The sequence below is a fragment of the Crocodylus siamensis genome, chromosome 1, assembly GCF_052110815.1.
Source record: "Crocodylus siamensis isolate JL-2025a chromosome 1, ASM5211081v1, whole genome shotgun sequence".
NCBI lineage: Eukaryota > Metazoa > Chordata > Crocodylia > Crocodylidae > Crocodylus > Crocodylus siamensis.
Genome location: NC_143395.1, coordinates 298,952,615 through 298,979,944, shown reverse-complemented (window position 1 = coordinate 298,979,944; position 27,330 = coordinate 298,952,615). Strand labels below are relative to the sequence as shown.

At 40.6% G+C, this 27,330-nt stretch overlaps 1 protein-coding gene across 1 annotated transcript; it reads right to left on the bottom strand.

Moving 5' to 3' along the window:
- Positions 1-1,796: 1,796 nt before the first annotated feature.
- LOC149874679 (interleukin-1 receptor type 2-like) lies at positions 1,797-25,777 on the bottom strand. The gene is made up of 9 exons (XM_090031678.1): positions 25,557-25,777; positions 20,151-20,281; positions 19,809-20,061; positions 14,868-15,042; positions 12,750-12,924; positions 11,202-11,267; positions 7,711-7,846; positions 6,653-6,798; positions 1,797-4,184 (listed from the first exon to the last, which is right to left on the bottom strand). Exons 1-9 carry the CDS (start codon positions 25,568-25,570, stop codon positions 4,057-4,059), a joined length of 1,224 nt encoding a protein of 407 aa, XP_089887804.1. The 5' UTR covers positions 25,571-25,777; the 3' UTR covers positions 1,797-4,056.
- Positions 25,778-27,330: the final 1,553 nt, after the last annotated feature.

Sequence of the window (27,330 nt, the reverse complement as noted above, 5' to 3'; positions counted from 1 at the left end):
AGGTTTTCTATTCTGTAATGTAAACTTCTACTACTTTTTTTGCACCTAGATTTTGGGTAAAATCTCTTATTCTATCCAGAATCATAATACTCCTCCAGCACCTTTGCCAGCTGTTCCAATTTTCTGGGCATTATTCCTGCAACAGTATCTCACTTCATTCTTTTTTAGCCTAGCAAGATAAAAAAAGGCTTCATCTTTATCCTCCAAGATCAGCTCTGTATAATGACTCCATTCAAGTTTCTGCTGATTTCATGTTTATGCTAGGAGTGCTTTTTGGTTTTGACTTTGGGGCTTTTTTGGTCTGAAAACCCAGCAACCCGGTGATTCATGCAACCCCCTTCATGCCCTTTCCGTTGTAGGTGCTACTTTGTTTTCCTGTGATTCACACTATCTTCTCAAGCTGACCACTGCCACCATGTGTCATATACCACACACTGAGTAATAAGATTACAGGACTCCCTGCTCACAAATCCAAACTAGCTCTTTCTATAGAGAACTATTCATGAAGGCACTGCTATAGCACCTGGTGCAATAGTCAAATGCACACAGATTGATTTTTTTTCTGTACTTCTTTGAGCTCCATATTCCTGCAACCTTTGTTCCTCCATCCAAGCTCTTTGCAGTTTGCTACAGATGGATATTGGCCTACTACTACAGAATTATACAGAAGAAGCAGATCTCTTGTATAAGATAATGAAGACAATTGCCATCTTAAATGCACACAAAGAGCAGGAAATGCAAAGTTAGTTTCTATAGCTACCTTTGGTTTTAGGCATGTGGTCCCCATGGAAGTGTAACAGAGTTTAATGGAGAAGAGCTTGAGCTTGGGATGTACAACTGCATCGTTCTGGTATTTAATCCCTCGAAGTCTGAATGTAAATCAGTCTTCAGCTTATCATTTCTCTCAAAAGTCAGCTGATGGGGTTTTTTTCTCCCCAAGTGCATTGAAAGTATTCCTGTGTTAACCTCTAATTGAAAAATGCATAGAAGTAACCTCACTTCCCATCCTCCAGAAGCTGTGGTTCAGTCTCTAGGGGGCATTACCAAAGTAAACAAGAATTCAGATGGCTACTTAGAACCATCTGACCCTATTCCCAGCAGCTCTAAAATCAGTGTAAAGGCATTATCATTAAACTTCACCACTTCCTTCCCGCATTCAATTTTTCTATGCCTGATAGAGTTTACCCTTCTGTTTTATTTTTATAATTAGTATGTTATTCATCTTTGAGATTTGTTTTGTTGGTTTTAGTGACCCTTGTGTTCTTGGTTTTATACTCCTTCCTGTGTATAGTAATGTAATTATTTTTCAAAGGACAGGAGGAATGAAGAGAGAAGATTCTCCGAAGTCCTCAGAGGGTGCATCTACGTGAGATGTTTTACTGGGACTCATCCTGCTGCAGCATGCAGTTCCCAGCTGCAAGGCTGGGACCCATATGGCATGGCACAGAGCCAACCCAGCCATCCTGGCACAATGCAGTTCTGGCTGAAAGGCCAGGACCTACATGGCAGGGCACAGAACCAGCCCAGCTTCATCTGTCCCAACTGCAATGCATGGTTCCTGGCTGCATAGCCAGGATTCGCTCTGCATGGCATGGAGGGGATGGGATGGGATGGGCTGGCTTCATGCTACTCTATGTGGGTCCCGGCCTTGCAGGTGGAACCACGTTGTGTCAGGATGGTCCAGGTTGGCCCTATGCTGTGCCATATGGGTCCTGGCCTTGTAGTTGGGAACTGTCCACTGCAGCTGGGACAGGATGGGCAGGTCTGGCTCCCCACCTCCCACTATATCCCCAAGACACACCCACACATACATTCTCACTCCGTACCATAACCCCTCACCCTACCACACTCCCCACACACAATCCCACACCCCCAACATAACCCACACACACTCCCACACCATGTCTACACAGCAAAGTCCTGCTCATCAGTCTGGGCCAACTCTGTGCCAACATGGTGTTCCTGGCACTCTAGCCAGGAGTGGCACATGGAGGCACAGAGTGAATCCCAGCAATACCCCACTCCCCTGCCCATTCTTATCTGAATTTCAACTCTTGGACAAAGGTGGGCTGGGGAACAGCCACAGGGTCACCAGGGCAGAAGCCTCTCCAGACACTTCTGGGGGTGGGGGTGGGGGTGGAGCAGGGCAGAGCAGATCAGATTGGCCACAGAGTTGCTTGCTGCTGCAGCCAGCAACTCATGCCACCGGTGCCTCGTCGGCTTTTAGACAGGCAGCCACTGGCAGGTAACAATTGTCTACATTTTATAGGGGCCCCATGGCTGGATAGAATGGCCTGGTAGGGTGGATTCAGCCCACAGGCCATATTCTGCCCTCCCCTGCTTTATACCATTAGTATCGTAACATTAACATATGCAAATTTTACTTCCCAAGAGTAAGATAAATTCCTTTTGTTCCCTTCATTTGACACAAAATGTTTTGGATTATATAACATTAATTGTATCCTTGTATCCTGCTGTTATATCTTGCTTTTCTTCCCCTAACCTGAAGTAGAATCTATTAAATAATCTTTTCCACAGCAGTGGTATTCTATATTCCATGGTATTGTTTTTTCTGCTCTTCAGTCAAGTCCAACCATGCTATTCTGTTGGATGTGTTTCAGCCTCCTAATTACTGTTGTAGAAGTACAGGGGAAAGGAGTCATATCATTGGACTCTTTTAAGAATGTTATTATTAGCCATATTTGTTTTCTAAACATGGACCAGAAGCTACTGATAAAAATATCTTCTTCATTCTTGGCACGCGTAGCTAAAACTTGCGCTTTCTCCAGATTCTTTCCCGCAACAATCAGTTCCTACTTTTAATTTATACTTTAATCTAACTAGAGATTCTAGACATGGCAAATTATAGCAAATTTTTCACATCTAGAATCTAATTATGGAGTGCTCATCTTAAATTCAGAGTCATCTAGGATTCAGGTAAATAGGGTACATGCAGATAACATCTATTGTACATCGTATAGCTGTTCCTCTATCAATTACCTTTCAAGCAATTAGTATTTCCTGAAAGACAGAATAATTAAAATGTTCTATTCATTTTAATTTCTGATAATTTGCCAGTGAAAGAGATTTCATATTTTTCCTAGTCTGTTGTTTGATTCTGATCTGTTTCAGGAATGGGGCAAGATTAGATTAACCTAATTAATCTAACTGGGCTGTGATTTGTACCTGGGATGTTTCCCTTTGTATAATTCAGTGGTTGCATACTGGTCTAACATCATTAATTTTAGACATGAGAGAAGAGAATCAAATCTAAAATGTGAAAGAATGGTACATAAAATAAATTATAAAGCAAGATTATAGTGTTATTATTGCAAGGTGGTCACATCATTTCCAGAAATAAGGCAAGAATTAGTCAAATGAGTTAAGAGAAATGTATTTATAATTCCAAACTAATATAACATACTCCAAAATCTTTTTATAGCATGGTACAGTAGAAGTCTCTTGCTACGATGCTTTGGCAGACTACATAGAATGCTCCATGATACCGCACCTACTATATTAATTCTGTTTTTCTCAGAAAGCAAATTTTAAGTGAGAAATAATCCAAATAGCAAACACTGAGATAGTTTGTTTTTGTAGGGTTCTGGCTCCTTTTAGTCTGAAGTAAAACAGAGCTACAGTAGGCAGTTGCCATAAGTGGAATTATCCTTCTGGGAACAAGCTTGCTCAAATAACATTTTTGTTGTGTTAAGATTATAGTATTTACACTAGTCAGAAGCCTCTTTGCCCCACTCGATCACATAACTAAAAGACAAACTATATGGGGGGGGTGTATAAAGGAGAGGTATTCTTTTATGCTACAAAAAGCCCAGAAGTTACCTTCCAATTGTAAACTAAAAAGTGATTTTTTTGCAATTCATCTTCATCTATATACAATGCACTATCTCAGAAGATACAAATAAAAAAATAACGAATGTACATTTTCTTGAAACATAATCCAGCTTGCCTAAAAATGTCTCTCTGAATTATATTTAACATATAGACAGGATGAAACCTTTTCTATTGAAGGTTGGCACCTGAAGCAGGCTTTCCTCATTATGATTTGGCAATCATATATCCTTTATCAACTCTCAGTTTCCAGCATTTGTGAATGAATAAACCCCCTAGAAGCAGGCAGACCAGTGCTACTGGAATCATTGCTATGTACCAGGAGAAACTGATTGCTGTAAAGAAAGAGAGAGAAATATTTTATATATACATATACACACACACAAATACATTTATTTATTTATTTAATATCTATATATGAAACAGCATAATTTTGTAAAGTCAAAAAAGCCCCAGAAAATGAGTATCTGATCCTACAGCCTGCTCACTGAATGGGCCCTTTGATAGTAATGAGCCTAATCAAATGAGTAAGAAATACTCACTTGGAGTGAAGGCTGAAGGATCAGAATTTTAGGGTTTGTCTATGAGGAGAAACTCCTGTGAAATGAATGAGGGTGTGAATTCAAAGTACAGTATCTATTACACTAGATCCCTGGATGGACACCCTCAGTCCACACTAAGAATGCCTTTGTGTGGGTTAGTTTAATTTAGTTCCAGTGTAGACTATGTTAAACCTCACAAAGGAACTCTTAGTGTAGAATAAGACCTTGTACGGACATTCAGTTTCTCCTGGGAGAGTCACTCCCAAAGGAAACCAGGAGTGTACAGATACTCAGGCTTTTTCTCTCAGAGTAAAAATGGCAACTCCAAGAGAAAATAACAGGTAGCAACCAGGGTTAAATCATTCCCAAGATATTTGCAGATATTTGCAGTATACAGATATTCGCTCTCCCAGGAGTGTTTCTGTACATGAGCGAATGTACAGGAGCAAATATCTGTACATGCTGTGCTTCTCTCAAAAAAGAACATAGTTCCTCTCCTCTCCAGGGAGACTGTCTGTCACTCACTGGACTCCACAGCTCCAGCAAGGAGTACCACACACCTCCATCCCAGTCCCCACATTGTGCTGCAGGGAAACCCAGGCTGACCATGGGGAGTCTGGTTCAGCCAATCAGGACTACCCTATGCACTACGGTCATCTGTCACCAGGAATACTAAAGGAATCTACAGAGCATACTGAAATGTGTGCACAGGACCCATCAGGCTGCACAATGTCTGCGCTGCAAGATCTCCTCTTTTCAGGGCCTCACTATTTGAGGACTCCTATACATGTGCAGGGAGCCAGCTCCGATGCATTGGAAATCCAATGCGTTGGATCAGACTTGATTAATTGAGTCTGCTGGAGCACAGAAATAAATGCACTCCCGTAGACTCACATGTATGAGCATCCCCGTGCTGAAAAAAATGGTGTCAGGGTACTTTGAACTGAAGCTTGTTCGATAAGCTTTAGTTCAAAGTGCCCCACCGCCATTTTTCAGTCTGGGGGATGCTGATACATGCAATGTTCTGAGGCTTTTAATTAGCGTGGCTCATTAATTAAAGTGCCCCTCCCCCACCTCCCAGGGCATGTATAAAAATGCCTTGTATGTCTGTACATGTGGCTCTGGATAAATTTCTCTACCAGGAGAACAAACCTGGAAGAATTCTTCCAGATTATGTGAATGGGTATATAGAGCCTAAGAGTACTCATGTGAGAAGCTAGTATGGAATTGCTGTTCTAGGCAGTTTCCTTATACTGGCAATCCCTTTAAGTTACAGTGATCAAAGCAAAACTGATTGAAATCTAACTTTTTTACTAAAATCAACCTAATTTCCAAGATTACCCGAATCACAGATCATTTGGATTATACCATTTGTCTTTTATACAAGAAACAAACTAGTACAATAATTGGTAACTAGGGTCAGTGACCACCGCTGCTGCCACAAGACAAAATCACAACACTGACAGAAACAGTGGCAACAGCTGGAAGTTGCCACTGCTCCTGTGTGTGGCAGCTGCCCCAGATCCCTCAGCCAAGTCATTATGCCTCTGATAATAGTCTATATCTATTAATGGATTTTCTTCTCATTAGTAATTCTTAGATAACCTAACAACTCATAGAAAATGTGAGCAGCACATCAAAAAGCCAGAAACAGTAAAACCCCAAAAATGAATGAATTGTGTCTTTTAATTAAGACTTTAAATGTTACTGTGCCTTTCTACTGCCATATGAGCAGGACTTAGTCATCAACAACACACAAAGAAACAATTTGTGTTACTCCATAAGGTTTTCACAGATGTTTCTCAGTCCATCTGACCATAAGACTTGTTTCCAGACAACGCATAATAACTTAATCCATTATAATTCAAACCAATCATTATTTCACTGGGAGTCTGTTTCTTGACATAGCCACCTTATTCTACTTCACTTGAGGCACTGGTTGAAATCCTGACCTCACTGAAATCAGTGAGACCAGGTTTTCAACCATTCTATACAAAATGTGTTCCCAAAGAGACTCAGCCCCATGCAGACCCTAACTTGTGTTGAATGTTACTACTAAGACGACTACAGACAGTGTCCTTTGTGTGTGAGGTGCCCCACAATACCATACTCAGCAGTGAGTGTGCAATTAAATGAAGCAGCCATTATTTGCTCAACAACAATTCATGCACTATTAAGATATGTTTAAATTTGATTTCATGGTAAGTGACAATTATAGCTTGTTTTTCTTCTCCAGCTTTATGTGCAATCAAAATCAATACCTTCTTCTTTGACCCGCGTTGGCAGCACTTGGTACCCGTCACTGTTCTGGGCTAAACACTTAAAGTCTGTGTAGAAATCCACTTCTCTGACTGGATCAAAAATCAAGGGCACCTCAATGAAGTTTTCACCATTTTCTACAATTTCCCTGGAATAAAAATAATACATTTGCTTACCTTCTTTCATATCTAACATGAGGTTACTCATCTGAGTTGGCACCAGCTTAATAGTCAGGGGTCAGGGGTCTGGTATGGGCCCAATCTGGCAGCCCAATGGAAAAGACTATTACACAGTTTCCAGCCTCCATTTCTTACTCCCTGTCAACATGGGTACCTGTAGCTCAGCTTCAGCAGGACTCAAGGATGCTCCCCTCCTCCCAGCCTATTCTAAAGCCTCAGGTTAGAGCACTTTATAGCGAGTTTGAATCTCCTCAGGCCTGGAGCTTAGGTTTCTCATGCCTTAATCACCAGGCTATTATGTAAAAGGAGGAGTAGCAATAACTTTTATTGAAAGTGATTGTGGTTGCAGTGCTCTGTGTTGAACTCAATTGGTGTATCCTTTGGGCATACATAACAGATCACTCTTCTGGGCAGAGTTTAGAAGTTTGAACAGAAGCCTCAGGGAACTTTACAATTCAAAATATAGGCGCTGAATTAATTTAGGAGCCTAAGGAGCTTTGTGGTGCTTCAGCAGAGGTATTCTGGGTCAGGTTTGAGGACTTAAGCATCAAAATTCCAATTAAGACCCAACGAGGCACACTTAGTTTTCCATTCTGGCTCAGTCCCACAGTCACTTGTAGGTGTATAAAGATATTCATAAGTGAGAATTCCCATAGGAATTAATGGACCAACCCATTAGCATGAGCCAGCTCACTTGCATGTGTTTTTTAGGATCTGGACTTAAAGGATCAAATTAAATAAAATTTAGAATCACATCCAAAAACAGAACTGTTCACTTCTTACTTCACCCTCTGATATTCAATAGCACAGAATGTGCCTATGACATTTCCAAACAACCTCCCGCCCTCAAGCAAACAGCGTGACAGCTCATCAATACTCACTGACGCTCCCCCACTGTAACTCGGTCGTCTTTGTACATCATGTCAATGTATGTGTCATTGGCAAGCCATACCACAATAGTATAAAAGTGTCTGCTTAATCCAATAAATACTTTACATGGGATAATCATCTTATAGCCTGTTTTTAGGAGAAAAGAAAAAGAAATTGCACAGATATATTTAGAGGTGTAACTGGCCAGGACTGTGCTCTCTCACTCCTCCCTGTACCTTCAGCAGAGGCTCCAGCAGTGGGCAGAATACAGCAGTAGCAGCAAGTTCACTGCTGCTAATGGCAGAAGTCATTTCATTTCTTTGCTACAGACATCCATGTTGACAGGACACAAAACCTCCTGATTTTGGTGGCAAAAAATGGACTGACATCTCCACCATAGCAGTAGCAAACTTCAGCTGCTACCACTGTACAGAACTATATTGCCCATAATGCCCTATACCCACCACCTCTGCTTGCTGCTGTGGCTCAAATTGGAAAGTGCCAGAGAGGACAGACTGGGGGATGAGAGGATGACTTGTTCCTCCCATCTCCTCATTAGACAGTGCACAGAGCTCCGGCCTGCTCACCCATCCAGTTTTATGCTGCTGGATATATTCAATCACTGGTGGGGGGCACAACAGAATGAACCAGCTCAGGTCAGAGGTCAGCAGGCATTAGGACCTACCTGCTGTTTCTGCTTATCCACACAGATTAGCTGCTGCATGACATGGCAAACAGCAGAGCAACACATAGGCAGAGCAACCCCACTGCCAGAGCCCTAGACAACTGAACCACACAGTGAAATGCTGCCAAAGCCACAGCTCCATAAGCTGGATCCAGACTGTGGGCCATTGGTTGCCAACTGCTGTATTAAGCAATACCATTTCTCACACTGAAGACCACTAATTTCAGTAAGAGATAATACCCCACACATGTTGACCATAGCTTCCCCTTTTCATAGCTACATACCAGGCTAATAGACAGAGCAGCTCTGTCCAATTAGTCCATCTCTGCTTCTTGGCAGCAAGACTAAACATTTTGGCAGCTGTCCCTATTATTTAGACACTAAGCAAATATCTGGTTTTTTCATACGTCAGTGAGTAACATTTGCTCTAGCCACATTCCTCAGGAGACAAGTCTACATTCCAGAGGCCCAAATCTTTCTGAGACATTGCAATTACTGTGCGTCAAAGGAATAATTTACAGTTTAAGAGCCACCTGATTCACAAGCAATGTAACATCATTCCTAGATGTGCTATCTGTTGAAGGCAATCCTGTTTAAAATGACAGTGAATACAAGAGGAGCCTCCAAAAATAGGTAAAGGCACAATGAAAATATCAGGAATTTTGCAATAAACCACTTTAGTCCTAAGTTAGGATGATGAACCTTCACCAGGGTGCAACTACTTCATACTGAAAATATGTGGTCAGATAACACACTTGAATTGAAGTGCAAAGTATACATGAAACTAACTGTGAGGTAGGTAAGTAGAGAAAATTCTGGTTTGCATTAATGCAGTGTTGGGGTGTAATGGCAAAGGGGTTATGTTGACTTGCAATAGCTCCAGCTCCCAAATTCAAGCCGTGTCTTGATGGGTGTTGAAGGCTACCCTTGGTGACCCTGCTATAAATGGGTACAGTGGGTCACTCACACTAGGTCCAGGAAGACAAAAATGGCCGGACGTGATGCTAGCCAACATCACTCCCATAGGAGTTGTTAGTTACAAAAACTGGTGTGCCTTACACATGTTACTCATTTAATTCATTTAGGCTCTGATGTCATAAAAGGGAAAGGGGACTTAAAAGTCAAGCTTTTGGAGCATAAATTAGTAGTTAATACAGTAAAAAAAAGTCTGTTGTTAAATATATTTTAGATTTTGGGGGAGTTGGAGATTTGGAACATAAGCTTCACGTCATAAAATAATGTACAATGTAATGATGTTGAGACCACATCAAGATACCCTGATCATTAATTACAGAGTGTCTGAGAAGCTACAAGTCAAACACTTAAAACAAACAAAAATGTTCCAAAGTCAAGAAAACCATTGTTCAAGGCTATGAAATAGTCCAGATCCTCCTTAAGGAATACAGAGTGGGGGAAGTTAGGAAAGATAAGAAAGAAATGTTGAATAAGCCAGAGCTCTAACGATAGCGAAACAAGGTTCTTTGGGTAAATGTGATATCTTTTATTAGACAAACTAAATAGTTGGAAAAATTGTTCTTTGCAAGCTTTCAGGTACAAACACGCTTCTTCAGGCAGAGGGAGAGTCTACAGTTGTATTACAGTATTACAACTGTAGACTCTCCCTCTGCCTGAAGAAGGGTGTGTGTACTAGGCCTGTGCAAAGCGGCTAGTACTCGCTTCGGATTCAGTTTCAGGCAATTCAGAGGACAGTGATTTGATCTGGTGATTCGAATCATTGTCCCGATTCCATTCAGCCAAATCTGATTCAGAGATTTGGCTGCTGCCCCAGCCCCCCCATGGCTGCCCCACCTGAGCTAGCTCTGGCCTTTTAAGGAAAAAAAACCCCCAAAAAACCCTGGGACTCACCACTCCTGCCAGCATGGCGCAAACCCGCTTCCCTGCACCATGTGGGGGGCTCTACACGAGCCCCCAAAACCCCAAGGCCACTGCAGGAGCAGTAAGTCCCAGTGTTTTTCTTGGGTTTTTTTCCTTAAAGGGCCTGAGCAGGTCCAGGCGGGGCACGCATGCAGGGGCTGGGGAAGTGAGGGAAAGGTCAGGGAGCTCGTGCAGAGCCCCCCACACAATGTGGGGCAGTGGGGGACAGCAGGGCTCACCCCCCGCCTGGCATCACTCGGTGAGCACCAGGGCTTTTTTGAAAGTACTGGGAGCTGGGGCAGGAAGGGGTAGCCATGGGGTGACTGGGGGAGAAGGAAAGGGTCAGGAGGGCTGGCAGGGGCCCCCCCACACCCAGTCGCCCTGCCCCTAATACTTGCCAGTTCGGAGTCAGCTACAGCCACCAGGGACTGTGTAAATCATCAAAACACTCCAAATTTTTGCTGAAGATTCAGAGAGCTTTGAATCGATTCATAGCTTTAAAATGGTCCCGATTCAGTTTGGATTCAGAGATTCGGCCACCAAATCAGGCTGAATCGAACCACCACCCGAAGCTTCGCACAGCACTAGTCTGTACCCAAAAGCTTGCAAAGAATAATTTTTTCCAATTATTTAGTTGGTCTAGTGAAAGATATAACATTTACCCAAAGAACCTTGTCTGCCTATGTCCTTAGACCAATACTGCTACAACCGACAACCCTCTAAAGACAGTGAAATGCATTTGTTGCTTTACTAGCCATTATCATACAATGTAATTTTGCTTCAGTATCTGTTGAATTGACGGAACCTGCAAATTAACAAAGGTTAATGAATAAAAACCACCCCTAGCTCAGATCCTCAGCCCATGCAAATCACAGTTGGCAGAGCTATAACAGTTTATTACTAACTGAGACTCCCCCCATACTTTCCTGATTTTGGCCTTACCAGGAACAGCTAATGTAGTCTTCTGATCTGGGTATACAATCACAGGTGTGTTTCTCTTCTCTGTTTCTGAACAGAATTGAGAAGACCAAAGGCAAGGTTAATGCAATACACAACAGAATAACCATACAAGACCTACAAATGGAAATTTTCCATTCTGTATAGCACCTTTCTCACTCTAGTAAAGCTTTTGATGCTACCGTTTACAATGAGAGGAATTACAATTTCAAGCTAATGGACTTAAATAAGGAAAATTGTTAGACATGCGTAGATTCAGGCCTTGATCATGAAAGCTTCATCATCATCACATAATGCACAGTAGGATGATAAAGGTAGACATGTGCAACAGGGAACAGATATTTATAAGGTTAAGCATAAGACGTAGTCTTCTCCTCTGAGAAGTAGAGCTAGAAATCCTTGCACAGCAGTGCTCAAACCCACAAGAGCATTCTCAACACTACGTTTTGAGCAGAAATGTTGAAAGTGAACCTCAGGCACACAGCTAAGACTCTTAGGAGACCCTCTCCAACTTTACACCTGCTGTTAGGTGTTATGTCAGTAAATCTAGCAGCCACAAAGCACGTTTGCCTTAATGCAGGTTTTCCTTTCCAACCACTATCCCACTCATCACTTCTCCTCTAACTTTGTGCTTCTGTGTGGAACACACTGAATCTGTGTTGTGCACAGAATAGCAGGATATTCAATAGGAAGGCTCCGATTAAAGATTTGTTTCTTTACAGATTACCCGGGTCACACTGCAATCCTGAGTGATGACATTAAAAACTTCAAACAGAAGGGAACTTCAAGTGAGGAAGATCTGAAAGATCTATTCCTTTGGCAGTTGCAGTAGAGCCAATATACATGCAGATAACTACAAGTCCAAGTTTCTTGGAATTGGGAAATTCTGAACATCATTTTCAACTTTCAGTGCTACATAATCACAGACTAAAATATAACATGCCTGCCCTCTGGTGTTTGTGTTGTGTACTGCCATAGTATTAAAATAATGACTGCCAGGTTTGTTTACTAGTGCAGCAGACAAGGGAATCTGTATCATATTTCCAAAGAGAAAGTGAAATGAATAGCTTTTCTTTCCATCCCCTATTAGTTTAATTAAAGATTATATTTTCTAAACTCCCTGAAGTCATTTTCAGTGTCTCCTATGACAAATTATTCAGTTTAATAACTCCAGACACTTACAAAAACACTGTTCCACCTCCCACAAGTACACTGCTAAATCCTATTGCCGGCTCATCTGTTCACCAGACAAAGAGCTGAGCTGAGCTGTGGCCACAGTGTTCTGTGAAACTATTTTAGATCATTCTCAAAAGCAAGAAAGATGCAAGCTGTTCTGGTATCCTACTTTTTCTGACAGCTAACTAGCAACAGCACAGAGATAATCATAAATTTCCTCTTGTGGATTTCATTGACAAAGACCATTTTGGGGCTGGACTCAATGATCTGCCGAGGTCCCTTCCAGCCCTAATGTCTATGAAATTTTGGTGAGAGATTCTGGTAAACAGAGTAGTGTCTTAAGCAATGAAGATTTACCAACAGTCTGTAGCAGTATAGTTCTGGTAACTGGATACTGTGTGCCTTCATATGTAAAAGACGTTTTGCATGTGTAATAGCCAGAATCTTCTGGTAACACAGAACCGATGATGAGAGAGGTTGTTTCTTTCAGTCTTATGTATTTTTTATTGTCTTCATCCAAAGGCACAGAGTCCTAGGGAAACAACCACAAAAAAGAGGTGTCTTGGTTAAAACAGGCCTGTATATGAAGAAACTTGGGACTTGATGCTCTCTGTAACCTCCAGAGAAAATCACTTATATGCTCTTATCTAAGTTTTAGTATCCCGTTTATGATGGATATCTGAGCAACTTTTCTTTAGTGCCTGCAAAATGGAAAGATTTACATCCAAATAACTATCCTTCAGAGAGGATAAACCCATAAACTCTGAAATGCTTTGAATCATAAGGAGGGATCCTGGTTTTCTCTGACTGAAAAAAAAATCCTCAATTTTCGGTTTTAAAAAAGTAACCCCAAATCCACATTTTTTTGTGATTAAAATGAAATGCCACTGTATATACATATAGACCTACATGTACACATACATACATATACAAATTCATGACTTAATGAAACACTATATACATTTTTAATTTAAATCATGGCAAAATGAGGATCTGGGCTTACTTTTTTTTAACCGAAAATTGGGGATTTTTTTTAATCAGAGAAAACCAGAATCCCTAGTCATAAGTATGAGGTTTTTCTGCTTTTATATATAGCTTTTCCAACAACACATGCATTTTTAAGACAGAGCCCATCTTCTTTAATTCCCCTTGTAGTAATCATTTATCCTACCCAGTCTCATAATATATGTAACATGTTTCCCAGCCATTATTTCTAATTCTAACTGAAAATTTGCTATCAGGAAGCATATTCTTTTCAGTAGAGACAGGGGCTTTTCTTATGATAAAGACCTTATTAATCACCTTGTAAAACTGAATTTTACCTAGGTATATTAGCCCACAGCCTGGTAATCACAATAAAATTGGGCAGGGAATATTTGCTAGCATGGTTTCAACCATAGTCAGTACCTGATACCAAACCTGGTTACCAATTCCCTTTATTTGCATACAGCTAGTTGCTGCAAAGTTCCAAGCTGTCTATACTAGAGTTCTGAATTAAGTGATGGTTGGTATCAAATTGTGATACATGAAACAAAAGTTTGGAAAGTAAATAATGCGTTTTGCACAAGTCCAACATGTAGTTAGCAAGCCTACTCCGGGAAATTCTGGCATAAAAGACAGTATTTCACTGAAACATAGGATGAGACTGAGAGAGAAAGAAAGCCTGAGCTGGGCAAGCTCTCACACATCCCAAGTTTCTGCAAATAAAATGTTGTTTCCATCTCACAAGCCTCATGAAAATACTACCAACAGCTCAATGGCTGCTTCTGGCACAAACTGTGATGCTCTGCTAATAGTTGTCACATCTTATGTCTTGAATCCAGAAATAAGTAGTTATGAACATAAATTTTACAAAGAAATATTAATTGTTGGACTCACATCTCCCCCCTTGCAAGCCATAAAACTTCAATAAAAGATTTGGGATAAAAAAGAATGCTAGAAGTGGAGAGAGGTTAACGAAGCATACCTCTATGCCTCCTCATAGTCTTTTAAAATGGCTACTTTAATGATGAATGATCACCCAACACTTTTCTTACATCTAATTTCTCTCATTTCCATGTCTTTTCCCCTGATACTCCCTCTGCTTGGAAACCCGTTGAGCAGAAGATGGGAAATGTTTGTATTATTTTGTAAAAATGGTTGTATTTCCCTGTCAGTTTTGTATTGTTCTCTACTGGGCTCAAAGAGCTTAATTTCTTTCCTAGGACAAGGAAATAAGATATAAGTGGCAGTCACATTGTCATATCTCAGAGCTATTCAGCCAGGCACGGAGGTTTGACATCCCCAGTCAATCAAAAAAAAAAAAAGAAAGAAAAAGCTTGTAAAGAAAGGACATGTAATGTCATGACATTTAAAAAAATACTGCTGAGGAGAAATACTTATTTCATTAAGACACTCAGAATAACGTATGTGAACACTGCAAAAGGCTTCGTAAGAGATTCTTGTCCTTCAAAAAAAGAAAATAACATTCTCTACCTTGTACCACTTCAGCTCCAGGTCTGCTTTCTTGTCCATGAAACCCCCCAAATCAGGGCAAACAAGTTTCCCAGAAGTAAAAGTGAAGAGCTTTTGCATGTAGGAAATATCATGAGCAGCAGTTTTCTCAACAACTGTTAAATGAATGGACACCTTGGCACAATAAGAGGAATTCCTGCAAGCAGATGACAGAGATGTTGACAATTGTGGACACCCATAGAACAGAAAGTGAAAATCAATAATATTTTAAAAATAATCATGAATAAATGTAATGCATGTGGAAGGTACTTAGTAAACCATCCTAGAAACTGAAATCCTCCAGTTAGCTACAGAACTACTGTAGGAGCAGTACACACCATTCTCCCCTTCTGCTGACACAACTGAACACTGACCTGATGGAAACATCTCAAGGTCTGTGCTGGCACTTTAGTTTCCATGATTATTCAGTCAATAACTGCTCTGTGCTAATATTAGAAACATCCCTGCTTAAATGCAGATAAAAGTCTAATACTGTTCCTAAGGAACCAAAGAAATTCAGCCTAAACTCCACATTTACAGACTTGCTCTTTTCACTGGGTGAGGAAACTCAGGCATGCTTACTTACTCTGTCAAAGGACTGCACTGGGCATGCCTGCTCTACACAAAAGTCTCACAAGGACAGAAATGTACCCATCCCTAGTATGGCATTGGACACATGCCAATAAGCCAAGAGAGAAGTCTTCAAATAGGTATCTGTCTGATACTGCACTATGAGCCGCTACATCATTTTAGGGTGTGACATGATTCCCTTCAGCACTCCCCAGTGTGGTGTGGAGAAAGTGTAGACATGCTCTGTGTTGGGTGGCACAGTACCTACGGGAGTAGTCTGAGCATGTTGTCTCTCTCACCACTGAGAGGTTAAGGTCACACTTCAAAATCAGGACAACGGGACATTGCCAGTGATTAGAGCAGAGAACTACTAGTCAGAACTACTCAGTTATATTATCTGCTACTCTGTGACACTAAGTCAATTATCTTCTTTGCACCTCTGTTTCTTCTTGACTTAGTCCCAGTAAGTCAAGGCCAAGTAAACACAGGCAGTCCTCAGACTTACAACACAATTGGTTCCTGAAAACCACATCTTAAGTTGAAATGTTGCAACTCAGAACTGATTTTCCCATAGGAAACAATGTTATAAATGGAGGATTGGCCTGATACCCTATTTTCACCAAAAAATAACCCATAACTTTGTACTCAATCAATTATAGATGAGTAACATAGCTACATTAATGTATTTATATTGTGATCAGCAATCACATTGATTTGGAAGGACTTCTTTGAGGTGACTGCTGGACTTTTTGAAGGGCTCTTGGTTAGAGGTTTTGAAGGGTTCTTGGCTGGAGTCTTCTCAGGAGTCTTGGCTGCAAGTTTTTCTGGAGTCTTGTCTGCTTTCTTAAAGAGAGTGTCCAAGGAAGCTTGGAAAGATGTTCTCCAGGGAGAGGGGTGACACAGTGAGTGTGCTCACTAGCATGGCATCACATAGAATCAAGCCTTGTAAAGTCAAAACTGATGTCAGAAAGTTGAAACAGGGTGTCAATTTATAAATGTTGTAAGTGTGAAACATTGTAACTCAAAATGTTGTAAGTCAAGGACTACCTGCACCAGGTTATGGGCAGGGAACTTGGACAAGTATTGATTTTAGCAGACTCTGAGCTTTTTGCTGGTTCTTTAGACTTAATATCTGAAACTTTCCTTTGCATATTGTGTTCACTGAATTCACTGAGGCTAGTTTGCACTATTAACCATGCCTCACACAAGGAAAAGAGGTTCTTCGTGAAAGAAGCAGCTATGAGCACATTTAAATTAACTCATTTAAATCAACTAGATATTAATTTAAGACTAAATAATGGGACCTGTCAGTGGCCATCTAAGCAAATTCTAAGTCGGAGCATTTATTTAAAAGATGGCTACTATCATTATTATACTATTAATAGGCATACTGGCATATATGGTGACAAATGTATCTAGTACTTTATAAACCATAGATAGTGACACACTACCTGTTTCTAAAATGTTGAAACTATTTAGCCTCTCCCTTTCCCTTTGACCCAATGAACCTTTTGTTTGTGTATTTTTAAAAGCAGGGCTTTCCAGTTCTGACTAGGAGGACAGATTAGGATTATTTCCGTCCATGCTATCAGCAGGGTTATTCGTTTTAGTTTCCAATTTCACATTCTCTGCAACAATTGCAAAGTAGCATTTTCTTTTCAATCAAGGTAATAAAACAAAGCTGTTTTATTCAATTACTGCTATACAATCTTCAGCACAAACCATCTGGTAACAGCTGCCTTAAAAGCACAAACCCTGTAAGGTCACCTTTGAGAGATGCAAATATTCAACTGCACCTATGCAGTGAGGTAGACCTGTTGATAACAAGTTGATACCTACGTGTTTGTGCTATTGAGACTTTGCAATGCCTAGGTTCCTTTAATCATCTGCTGGTGCCTACGTGGCATATGTAATTGCTATAATATCAGTGTAGCGTTGCATATATATATATATATATCCTATTCCAAAATAAGTGCTAACCAGTACTGCTGGCAGCAAAGATGTGCAATAATTTGCCTATATCCTCATTTTACAGTCTACTGAAAAATGTCTGTTTCCTTATAGGGAAAGGTTTGCAAGGAAAAAGTATGTCTGCTTCTTCATGATTCCCTACTCTTTAATACATAATAATAATACATATAGCAATTACATATCAATTTTCCTCAGGAGATATCAAAGCGCTTCACTAGCAGAGTCAGTGCCATTACCTATATTTTACAAGGGGAAACTGAGGCACAGAAAGTGGAAACAACCTTGGACCTGACATAGCCAGTAGAGAATGAAAATCTTCCAAGTTCAAGCCCAGTGATCTAGCCTCTAACCACTGGCTTCCAAAATGTGGTCCAAGTAACACTTGTGGGCTGCAAAGCCTTCGTAAGTAAACCACAGTTCACTGATCTCCCTCCCCTTTCCAATTAAAAGTTTGATAATAAGAATGTACGGTGCTCAGTAAGAAAACAGGATTAATAATAGTCTATTGGTCCAAAAAGCTTTGGATTCACTGCTCTAAGTCACACTGTTCTGTCCCTTTACAAAGACAGCTTCAAATGTGTGTTTGCTTTACATTGTAAATAGAAGAAATAGTACGTTTCACTTTCCTGTTTTGTATCAAAAGTCTGAGCAAAAGGAGAAAGTGTCAGACAAAGTATTTTTAGGAAGATTTAAATTTCAGTCTACTCTGATGTAACAGTCCTCTTTCTTTCCAGTCCTTCAAGTCTGCCAGATTCTGGTTCCTCCTTTGAACCTGCAAACTACTCTGAAATTTATGAAGCCCTGAAGTGTGACCAATGTCCCTTAGTCTTCACTGATAATTGAGAAAGTCACAGGTCAAGGGTTCAGCCCATCTTGATGCAACTCTAGCATTCTGCCTCTAGGTCTTCCAGGAAAATCAAAGAGGTTAAGACCTAAAATTTGTAATGTAAAACAGAGCAGGAAGAAACAGGAGAAATACTTTCAAAGCTGTCTTAATAGCTTCTTTGTGCAATCAAACACAAAAACCAATATTTGTTTATATAGTTACTATGCATTTCCCTTCAAAATTGCAATCAAAAGCTAACATTTTCTAGAACTCGGCAGGTTTCTACAGGGCTAGCAATGTTTTAAACACTCTTCTATCCCCTTTGCTGACTTAAAGGTACTTTAGAAGACAGAGCCATTCATATACTAGTTCAGAGCAAAAATGTGTACAGCTTGTCAATAGTTTGCCAGGTTTTCATGCATCAGTCATTTATAAGCCACCAAACACTTAACAGTGCTTTAAACTTCCTGAATTTTCCCAGAATGTGTATATCTACTTGCTAAACTTAATTACAGGTTGATGAATGCAAAGTTTTACAGGTTGGTACATGATACAAAGCCCAGCGAAGTCAAAGAAAACACTTCAATGGTTTCAGTAAGCTTTCTATCAGCCAATAATAACTTTTAGGGTATACTTACACGTTACACTTAAACCATACAAAATCTGTGGAACACTAAGCAGTGTTAAAATAAAAACATGCTGGGTGCATCTACATGTGTGCTTTACTGTGGAGCTGACTACTTAGCTCCTCAGTAAAGCATCACTGTCTACATGGGCACTTATATTAGTGCCCAGTAAATTAATAAACTTCACTATTGTCTGGGACAAGTACTATTCTATAACAGAGTAGTTACATGCATCAAAATACACATGTAGATGGTGACTGGGGCTGGCTGAGAGTGCTACTGTACAGGGGCTGCCTGCCAACTAGCCCTGCACTATAACATCCTTGTGCCCCAGTCAGCACCTCTGCAGTACATTGAGCCAGGCTGGAGTACCCCCGGGATGGCAGGCTAATCCCCCAGGCTCCTCACTAGCCCAGGGCTGCTCCGACCCAGCTCAATGTGCTGCAGTTCCGGGTGCATGTGTAAATACCGCACTCAAGAGAAATCAACTCCACTGCAAACTGCACTGGAGTTTATTATTATGTTTTAATTGCATGCGTTAATGCACCTGCCATGAGTGGTCACATGTTAAGGGATAATTTCATTTCTTGCTTGCACTTCTCTGACTTGCTACTAGAAAGCTGGTCAGCAGGGGTGTGACTAAATCCCAGGTCACCTGGGTGCTATCCTTCCTGTATCTGGGCTGGAAGCAGTGCATTCTGGGATTCTGGAGGACTGCAAATTGCTTGTTTTATCTCCATGAAGTAGATTGAAGTGACCCTAACATGAGCTAGGCTGTATGGCCCAGCATCAACCTTATCCTTAAGTAGCATAACTTGAGACACTCAGAGGACACTTAGCACAAGTGAATGAGGTTTAACCCTCAGACATTCGTATTTTAAGTGCCCTTCATCCTTAGACATGGACAACTTGTTCAATTTACAAACCTACCTTTGAGTGCAGATATATACTCCTGTGTCCTCTAGTGATGCTGGTAAGAACCAAAGAGTATCACCTTTTGCCTGAATTCTCTGTTCTTTATCTTCTCCTGAGATCACATGTTTTGAATCATTTTTATGCCATGTCAGATTGAGAGACAGGTCAGAGAAGGCCTCATGACTGAAGGAAGGGCATTTCAGAATCACAGCTTCTCCTCTTAGTACAAAGTAGTGTTTGAAATATACGGTGTGGTCCTGGCATTTATCTACATAAACCAGAGAAATTGTTTCACATTAGCACTGGTCAACCACATTATCAAGCTAGCTAAAATTCTGAGCCAAGATTTGCCTTTACCTATGCTTTTCACAGGCTGGATTCTAAAGGCAGATGCATCCATTGTGCAAAAAGAGATTGCAAGCAAGAGCACAGGCGTCTTTGTCCACAAGAAATGGGAATGAGAAAAATGGGAAACAGCATCCTGAAACCTGCAGGTAAGAAGATCAAGTATATAATACAGTTAGTTTTAAAAAATGATAATACTCAGTGTTAACTGTTCTTGTCATATCACTCTTGAATCTAGCTAGCTTTAGAGCACCCACAGTAAACAGAAAGATGCCTTCACCTCTAAGCTATGGTATACGTGGTCCTGTAGATCTGAAGGAGAAAGGATTCCCAGATCAGTTTTGTTGTATTTTTCAGTTAATGTGATGACCTGTTAAGGGCTTAGAATCTGCAGAAGGAATCCTTCCTCCTTCACAGTCTAAGCCCCTAACAAGTCATCACATTAACTGAAAAACACAACAAAACTGAGCGCTAAGATAAAAAAAAATGCTCAGAACAGAAAACTTCAAAATGTAACATGCTACAATCCAACGGACTGATATATAATCTTGGGGCCAGAATTGAGTGTGAGCTAGAACATATTTATCAACACTTGAGAAATGCCACAGGGTAAATGGTCTTTCTTACAATTCTGATCAAATTCTAGAGTCACATCCATGCTGGCTCTACTTTACTTCTAAGCAAGGACTGGACTGGTCCAAGAAGAATACTCTTTCCCCCTACCATCAAAAATACAAATTTTGCTGGCTCAAAAATTTGAGATGAAAGCCAGAACATTCACCTGCTGAGTGGACTCTTAGCATAAGGTAACACTCTGTTTTCAAGGTTACTAGACAAATAGGTAGACATGCATATTTCCATGTAAAGATCCTACACTGACTCCAGATCCAACAACAGCTGGTATCACACCTTGGAGAACATAAGATCCAAGAGAACCAAGACTCTGCAAACCCACATTGGTGCCAACAGCTTACATTATAAGATGCATTTAATAACACTGCTCTGGCACCTCACACTAATCACCAGACCCTGTCCCCCCTCCCCCTGCCTAAAAAACCCCCTCATAGGTTAGCTTGAGGAAACAAATTCATGTCATTTACCCCATTCCTTAAATGCAGACTTCAACATGGAACTGAATCAAGCCATTGGTTTTTCAGCCCAGCTAGTGTTGATTGTTACTGAACTGCTAATTCTGCTTGCAACATGGCAAATGTTGTACTGTATAAATAAAGTGAGAATACAAACCATGTTTAGCTCCATGCTAGTCTATCAAACCCAGCCTTACCCCTGCCATGGCATGTGACTTGTGGAAAGATAGGGTCTGTCTGTTATATGCAGATCAGTTGTACCACATTCTTTTCACTTCTTGAAAAGCATGAGACAGGCCACAGAATGCTACAGCCCCCAAAGTGCTTTGTGAAACAACCTCCCCCCACCGCCTCTGGAATCTAATATTGGAAAGTCAAAGGCTTTGTTTGCACTGCAGTCAAAAGTGGGGTTGGCACACGTGTAAATTAGTTTTAATCTAGTGATTTTGGGTGAGATTATCAGTGAAGACAGATCAGCACTGGCTTTAGACACTTTGGTAAGCATATATCTAGAGTCTCTGACTGTTTTGCATAGCTGACATTGAAGACCATGCTCTTCACTGTTGTGGTTACCCAGATGAGACAGATTAAAAACTGGGATATGCTTACTAGGGCTATGCATAACAGCACCATTCCGTTTCAATTTCTGTTTCGACATTTCAACAGGACAGTGTTTCATTTCAACTCTCATTTTGTTTTGAAACCACAGTTTGTGTTGTTTCATCAAAACTGTTTTGCTGTTTTGAAGTTTTGCCCATAGGCTATAATGGAGAAACACAAAACTGCCTATAACTTTGTCATTTGTTGCCTTATTTGGATGACATTTTAAGCCTGCCAAGTTTCAAGGAGATAAGTACAAGGGGTTTCTGGGAAACTGCACCTCAAATCTTGAAAGCAAAACTGTGTCGTGTGTATTAAGGCACAGCAGGGTAAAGACTGCAGGCATGCTAGGCCCTGCTGAGGCCATGAAGCATATCAGCTTTCAAGGAGATAGGTTCAGAGATTTCTGGGAAATTGCACCTTGGGCTGCTGACAAGCAAAACTCATGACATGGGTGACACTGTGTGTGTGTTAAGGCATGCTCTCACGGGTGCTGGGGCATCTACATGACACAGTACTGTGCCCCAATGAGGGCTCCTCCTCCCCTACAGCCTCAGCCCAGTACATCACTTTAAATGACAACAGGTAATAACTTAGTGAGCAGCACAGCAGTACCAGCAGCATCTCAGGCAGCTAAACTGTCACAGAGCCTTTCTTTCCTCTCCTGCAAGAGCTTCTTCTCCCACATGTGTGTTAAAGCATGCCTTCACTGTGGGATTGTGTGTGTGTTAAGGTGCTCCCTCACTGGTTCTGGGGTCTCTACATGACATGGTAGTGTGCCCCAATGAGGGCTCCTCCTCCCCTACAGCCTCAGCTCAGAACACAACTTTAAATGACAACAGGTAAAATAATAACGTGTGAGAAGCAACACAGTAGCACCAGCAGCCTCTTAGGCAGCCAAACTGTGATGGAGCCTTCCTTTCCTCTCTGCAGCAGTTTCTTCTCCAGCAGCTGCCACAGAATTCTCCCTGCCAGCCCCAGCTCTGGGGCTTAAATGTGCCCAGGGACTTGCTTTCTTCCAGTCAGGTGCTAGGAGTGTTGGTCTAAGGACATGGCACTGGTAGACAAGGTCCCTTCCTTTGAGTCAGTCTAATTTGGTATGTTTTAGCAGACAAACTGAATTGTTACAGAAATGTATCTTAGCAAGCTTTCGGGTTGAAAAACCCTAGTCCGGCTGAAGAAGCACCTGCAGTTGGTCTGCTGTTCATGGATGGAAGGAATAGTAAAGAAGCCAGAGGCTGGCATGCAATGCAGGCAAGAGAGCCAGTCAGTGAAAATGGAAATGGAGGTATCAGGGAGTGACAGACAGGCTGGCATGGGGGGGGAAAGAGGGATGTAGCAGCACAGGTAAAAGTGGAGAGGTACCTGGGGAGTCAGGATGTCCAACAGGTGTCATAAATCCAATGTCTATATTGAGTCCATGAGTTTCTGTACCTAGGTGGCTGATGAAATGAAGTTCATAGGCCTGGCTGTGAAAAGTGGTTTGTAAATTCAAACAAGCACCAAACCTTGCTAGCCTCATCACCAGAAGACAACTTCCTACAGATCAAAACACAAAACCTGCCAACGATCTCCAGTACCCCTACAAATTGCACACCAGAATCTATCAAAGACAACAATACCCAACTACCTGTGGGAGCACATTTCTCACAAAAAAACCCACTCTGTCTCCAGTCTCTCAGGCCTGATCCTGAAAGGGAATTTACAAACCATTTTTCACAGCTGGGCCTATGAACTTCACTTTATCAGCCTCCTAGGTAGTAGGGATCTATTTATATAGGCAACCAGGGATCTAATAAAAGGGTCTAGAAGAAAGCAAAAGGTATTCTGGAATCTCACTTGATAGGCTAGCTAGTAGAAAATCATTCAAATCAATGGTGGTAGTAGCCTTCATTATCTAAAGCTCCTGAGTTGCTGGAAGACAGCTCAGTAACTGTCAGACCTCAAGGCAGAAAGCAGGCCAGTTCAAACAATGCTGCCTTTTATGCTTTTTTTCCATCCGTCCCCCAGAGTACTGGGATTGGAAGGAACCTCAGGGAAGGATCACAGTCACTAGCCAGCTACACCAGTCAATATCAGACCAGTCCTTCCCCCCCGTCTTCCCTACCTCTTTGCTCCTCTTCCCCCTCCCTCTTACTTTCTGTTTCCCTGCAGGCAAGCCCAGCTTGAGTTTCAAAACTCAAAATGTTTTGAAACTTTCAGAATCTTTCAACTGCCCTTTTGTTTCAAAGCTGTTTCAAAGCCCTTTGTTTTGTTTCAATTTCTCTGTTTTGAGATTGAAACAGCATTGAAACGAAACAGCTGGTGAAATTTCATACAGCCCTAATGCTACCTATGTTGCCAGTCACACTTTCTGACTGCAGCAGAGGTATAGCCGAAGTCAACATTTCACACTAGTTTTGTTGTTGTTGTTGTTGGGGGGGGAGTGGAATTGGCACACAAAGCTGTGCACCCAAGTTGTATGTGCTGCCACAGAACTCTGTGTTAAGTCTGCATGCATGCAAAAGAGTTTTCAGATTCAATATTTGATTATTTGGGCACATAAAGTGAGAAAAACCCAGGGCATCAATAGAAACCACCCTGAGCCATGGACAGAGGAAAACACTGTTCTGCTGCCTATAAATTATTAACTATCACGTGTTCACTTAGCAAGGACAAGCTATAGCTTTCCTTATACAAAAAAAGACTGGAATCCTTTTTCTTTTTTTTTTTTTTTGGTATCTCATGCCAATTTTAAATCGGTATAGTTCCTTTCATTTCAGCATAGTAACTCATGCTACATGCAGCAAGTTGAATAGATATACAGTATACATAGAATGTAAAATTCCAAGTTTACATACATAACCTGTGTCTACAGCAAGCATATAAAATGCTATATATGCGCACACATACTACCGTTACATGCATATATTGCTTATGTGTGTCTGTACATGCTATACACACACTAGAAGATGTCTAACTATCACTACCTTACAGGGCAATTACCAAATGACAAGAGGAGATTACCTTCCATTATGACCAAAAAAACTAGACAAACCCATATATCTTCCAGTACATACACATATCAGATTTGGATACAGACATATGTGGACATACCTTTCTTCTACTTATGAAGAAAGTAGTCATTCTCCAAATTCCTTTCACGTTATATCTTTTTCAAACTTTCTCCATTCCAGGACCTCAGTTTAGCTGATTACAGCTAATTTGACTATCACAGCCTGTTTTCAATATAAGGTTGATCATTTCATACACACAGTTTACAAAAAAAACCAAAAAATAATAATAATAAAGCAAAGCTACAAGGAGTTTGGTGTAATTTCTATCTGTAGGGTAAGCTTCCAGATGGAGTAAGAAGTGTCCTTAACAGATCAATTTATATGCAAGTCCAAGCACTGCAGAAATTCTCTCTTATTGGCCAGTCAGCTTCTAAATCAATCCATTTCCCCTGGTATTGTATCTACAGGATATTTTCTGAGAAGTAGGGTGGAAAGTTAGCTACTCTGTCTCCTAAACCTAAATTAAACATTAATGTTCCTGTTGCATTATTAAGTCATAAGGCACACGTGCCATCCTATAGCAGTAAAGCTTCTCTCTCCTTCAAATAATTAGCCTGATGAAAATATTTTGCTGCCTTGTTCATAAACTTTAGACTTCTGTGTTTTCCAATCCAGCAATCTCCATAACATAACCTAAGAAAAAAAGGATTTACATCTCCCTCACATTTACTTACCTGTGAGTCTGCATTTATGTACTCAGAACTTCTTTGTGTAGTTTCTAGCTGTAGATTACGCTTCCACATGTACTTGGAAGTGTCCTGGCAGATGAATTTATATGCAAGTCCACACACTGCAGAAATTCTCTCTTATTGCTCAATGAGCTTTCAAATAGAAAACTTTCTGGACACACCTTATTTTTCTTCCAGAGAGAGAGAGTTTTTGTGAGAAAGAAGGGACAATGTATGTACAGATTTCTCAAACAGGGGAAATGACTGCTAAATATGTGACTAAGTTTCCTTTTTTATGACGAACTATAACTTACATAGGTCTGGCTGCTTGTGGTTTCAAAGTATAGCTGTATTTCCCAATTACCACAAGAATAAGCAGAACTAATGAGAAGTTATTGAAACTATTTTAATAAAGTTATTTAACAACTAGCTAGATGCTGATCTTCACATCCTTGACTTCAGTAAGATTGCTTATTAATTTTCATGGACATTATTACAGGTTCTGATTTCCTGCCTCATTCACTCTGCTTTAAATATTTGTAAACCCAAAATGGTCATCTTTTTTATGTTTATTCCTTAATGTTTACAGTGGATTTTGTAATGCTTTATGTTAAGGTTTTATTTATAAGTAGCATAGAAGGAGTTTATAGATGTTTTAGGCCTGTTTTAGTAATGTTAGCAAAAGAGATAGTATGCCCAACATGGCTATAAGCACATCAACAGAAAGGAGTTGTCTATATGTACTAGGCTGCATTCATTTTGACCCAGGCTATCTGGAGCAACTAGAACAATGAGGTTTTATTCAATTATTGGACTTCTTAGCACTCCAAGAAACCATATAATGAATAAATAATAAAGCTAGCATAAAGGGTTGGCCATGTCAAACATTCATCTTTGTCAACTCTTCAAAAACTCTTCATAAATTGAAACTTGCTATAAAACTACCATTTTATTTAACAAGTTTCAGCGTATTTCCGCAGCTTAATATTAAGAGCCTGGGATAATTCTTAAGAAATTTTACCTACTGCTGATATTATGACCACACGACCTTTTTTTAAGAAATGGAACAGACGGAAAGGAGGGAAACCTCTTGTCCATATCAACATACTTTAAACACAGAGAAGCAACTGCTTCCTGAATTATACCTGCTCTGAGAATAGAGAGAGACTTCACATTTGCAGGATAACAAGTAGGCACCTGTTGCCACCATTACATTAATATTAAAAAGAAATAAACTATAAAGGAAGAGGACATACCATGAAATATACATTGCTATCAATATTTATTATTTTTGCTTAAGCAGGAACATTGCACTTATGCTGACTGTGGCTGCCTGGCCCTAAGGTTGATTCTACACCAATTCAACACCTAACCCTTGCTCTTAAGCTAGCTATATCTCCAAAATACCAGAAAATCACATGAAAATTAGCAACAGCATAGCAATGTTCTCAATACACTATATAGTACAGAAATACTGTCTATCTTGGCTTGGGGCCCATCCCCCCCACTCTGAAAGAATATCCAGTAGCTTAACAGACCTTCTACTCTACTTTCTTCAGTAAGGAGAAGACTCTGGCCTTATAAATCATCCCATCTACCAACAGCCACCACCAGAGGATGGGAAGGGAGGAAGGAAAAGTGCTCCCCAGAACGACATCATCATTCATCAGCCTGGATCAGACCTACTCCAAATTGTTCTGAACACAGCCCAGCTGCTTTTCTGACAGGTCTGTGGAGGATGAATCTCTAATCCCTCGCATTCACCCTAAAATGCTAAGCT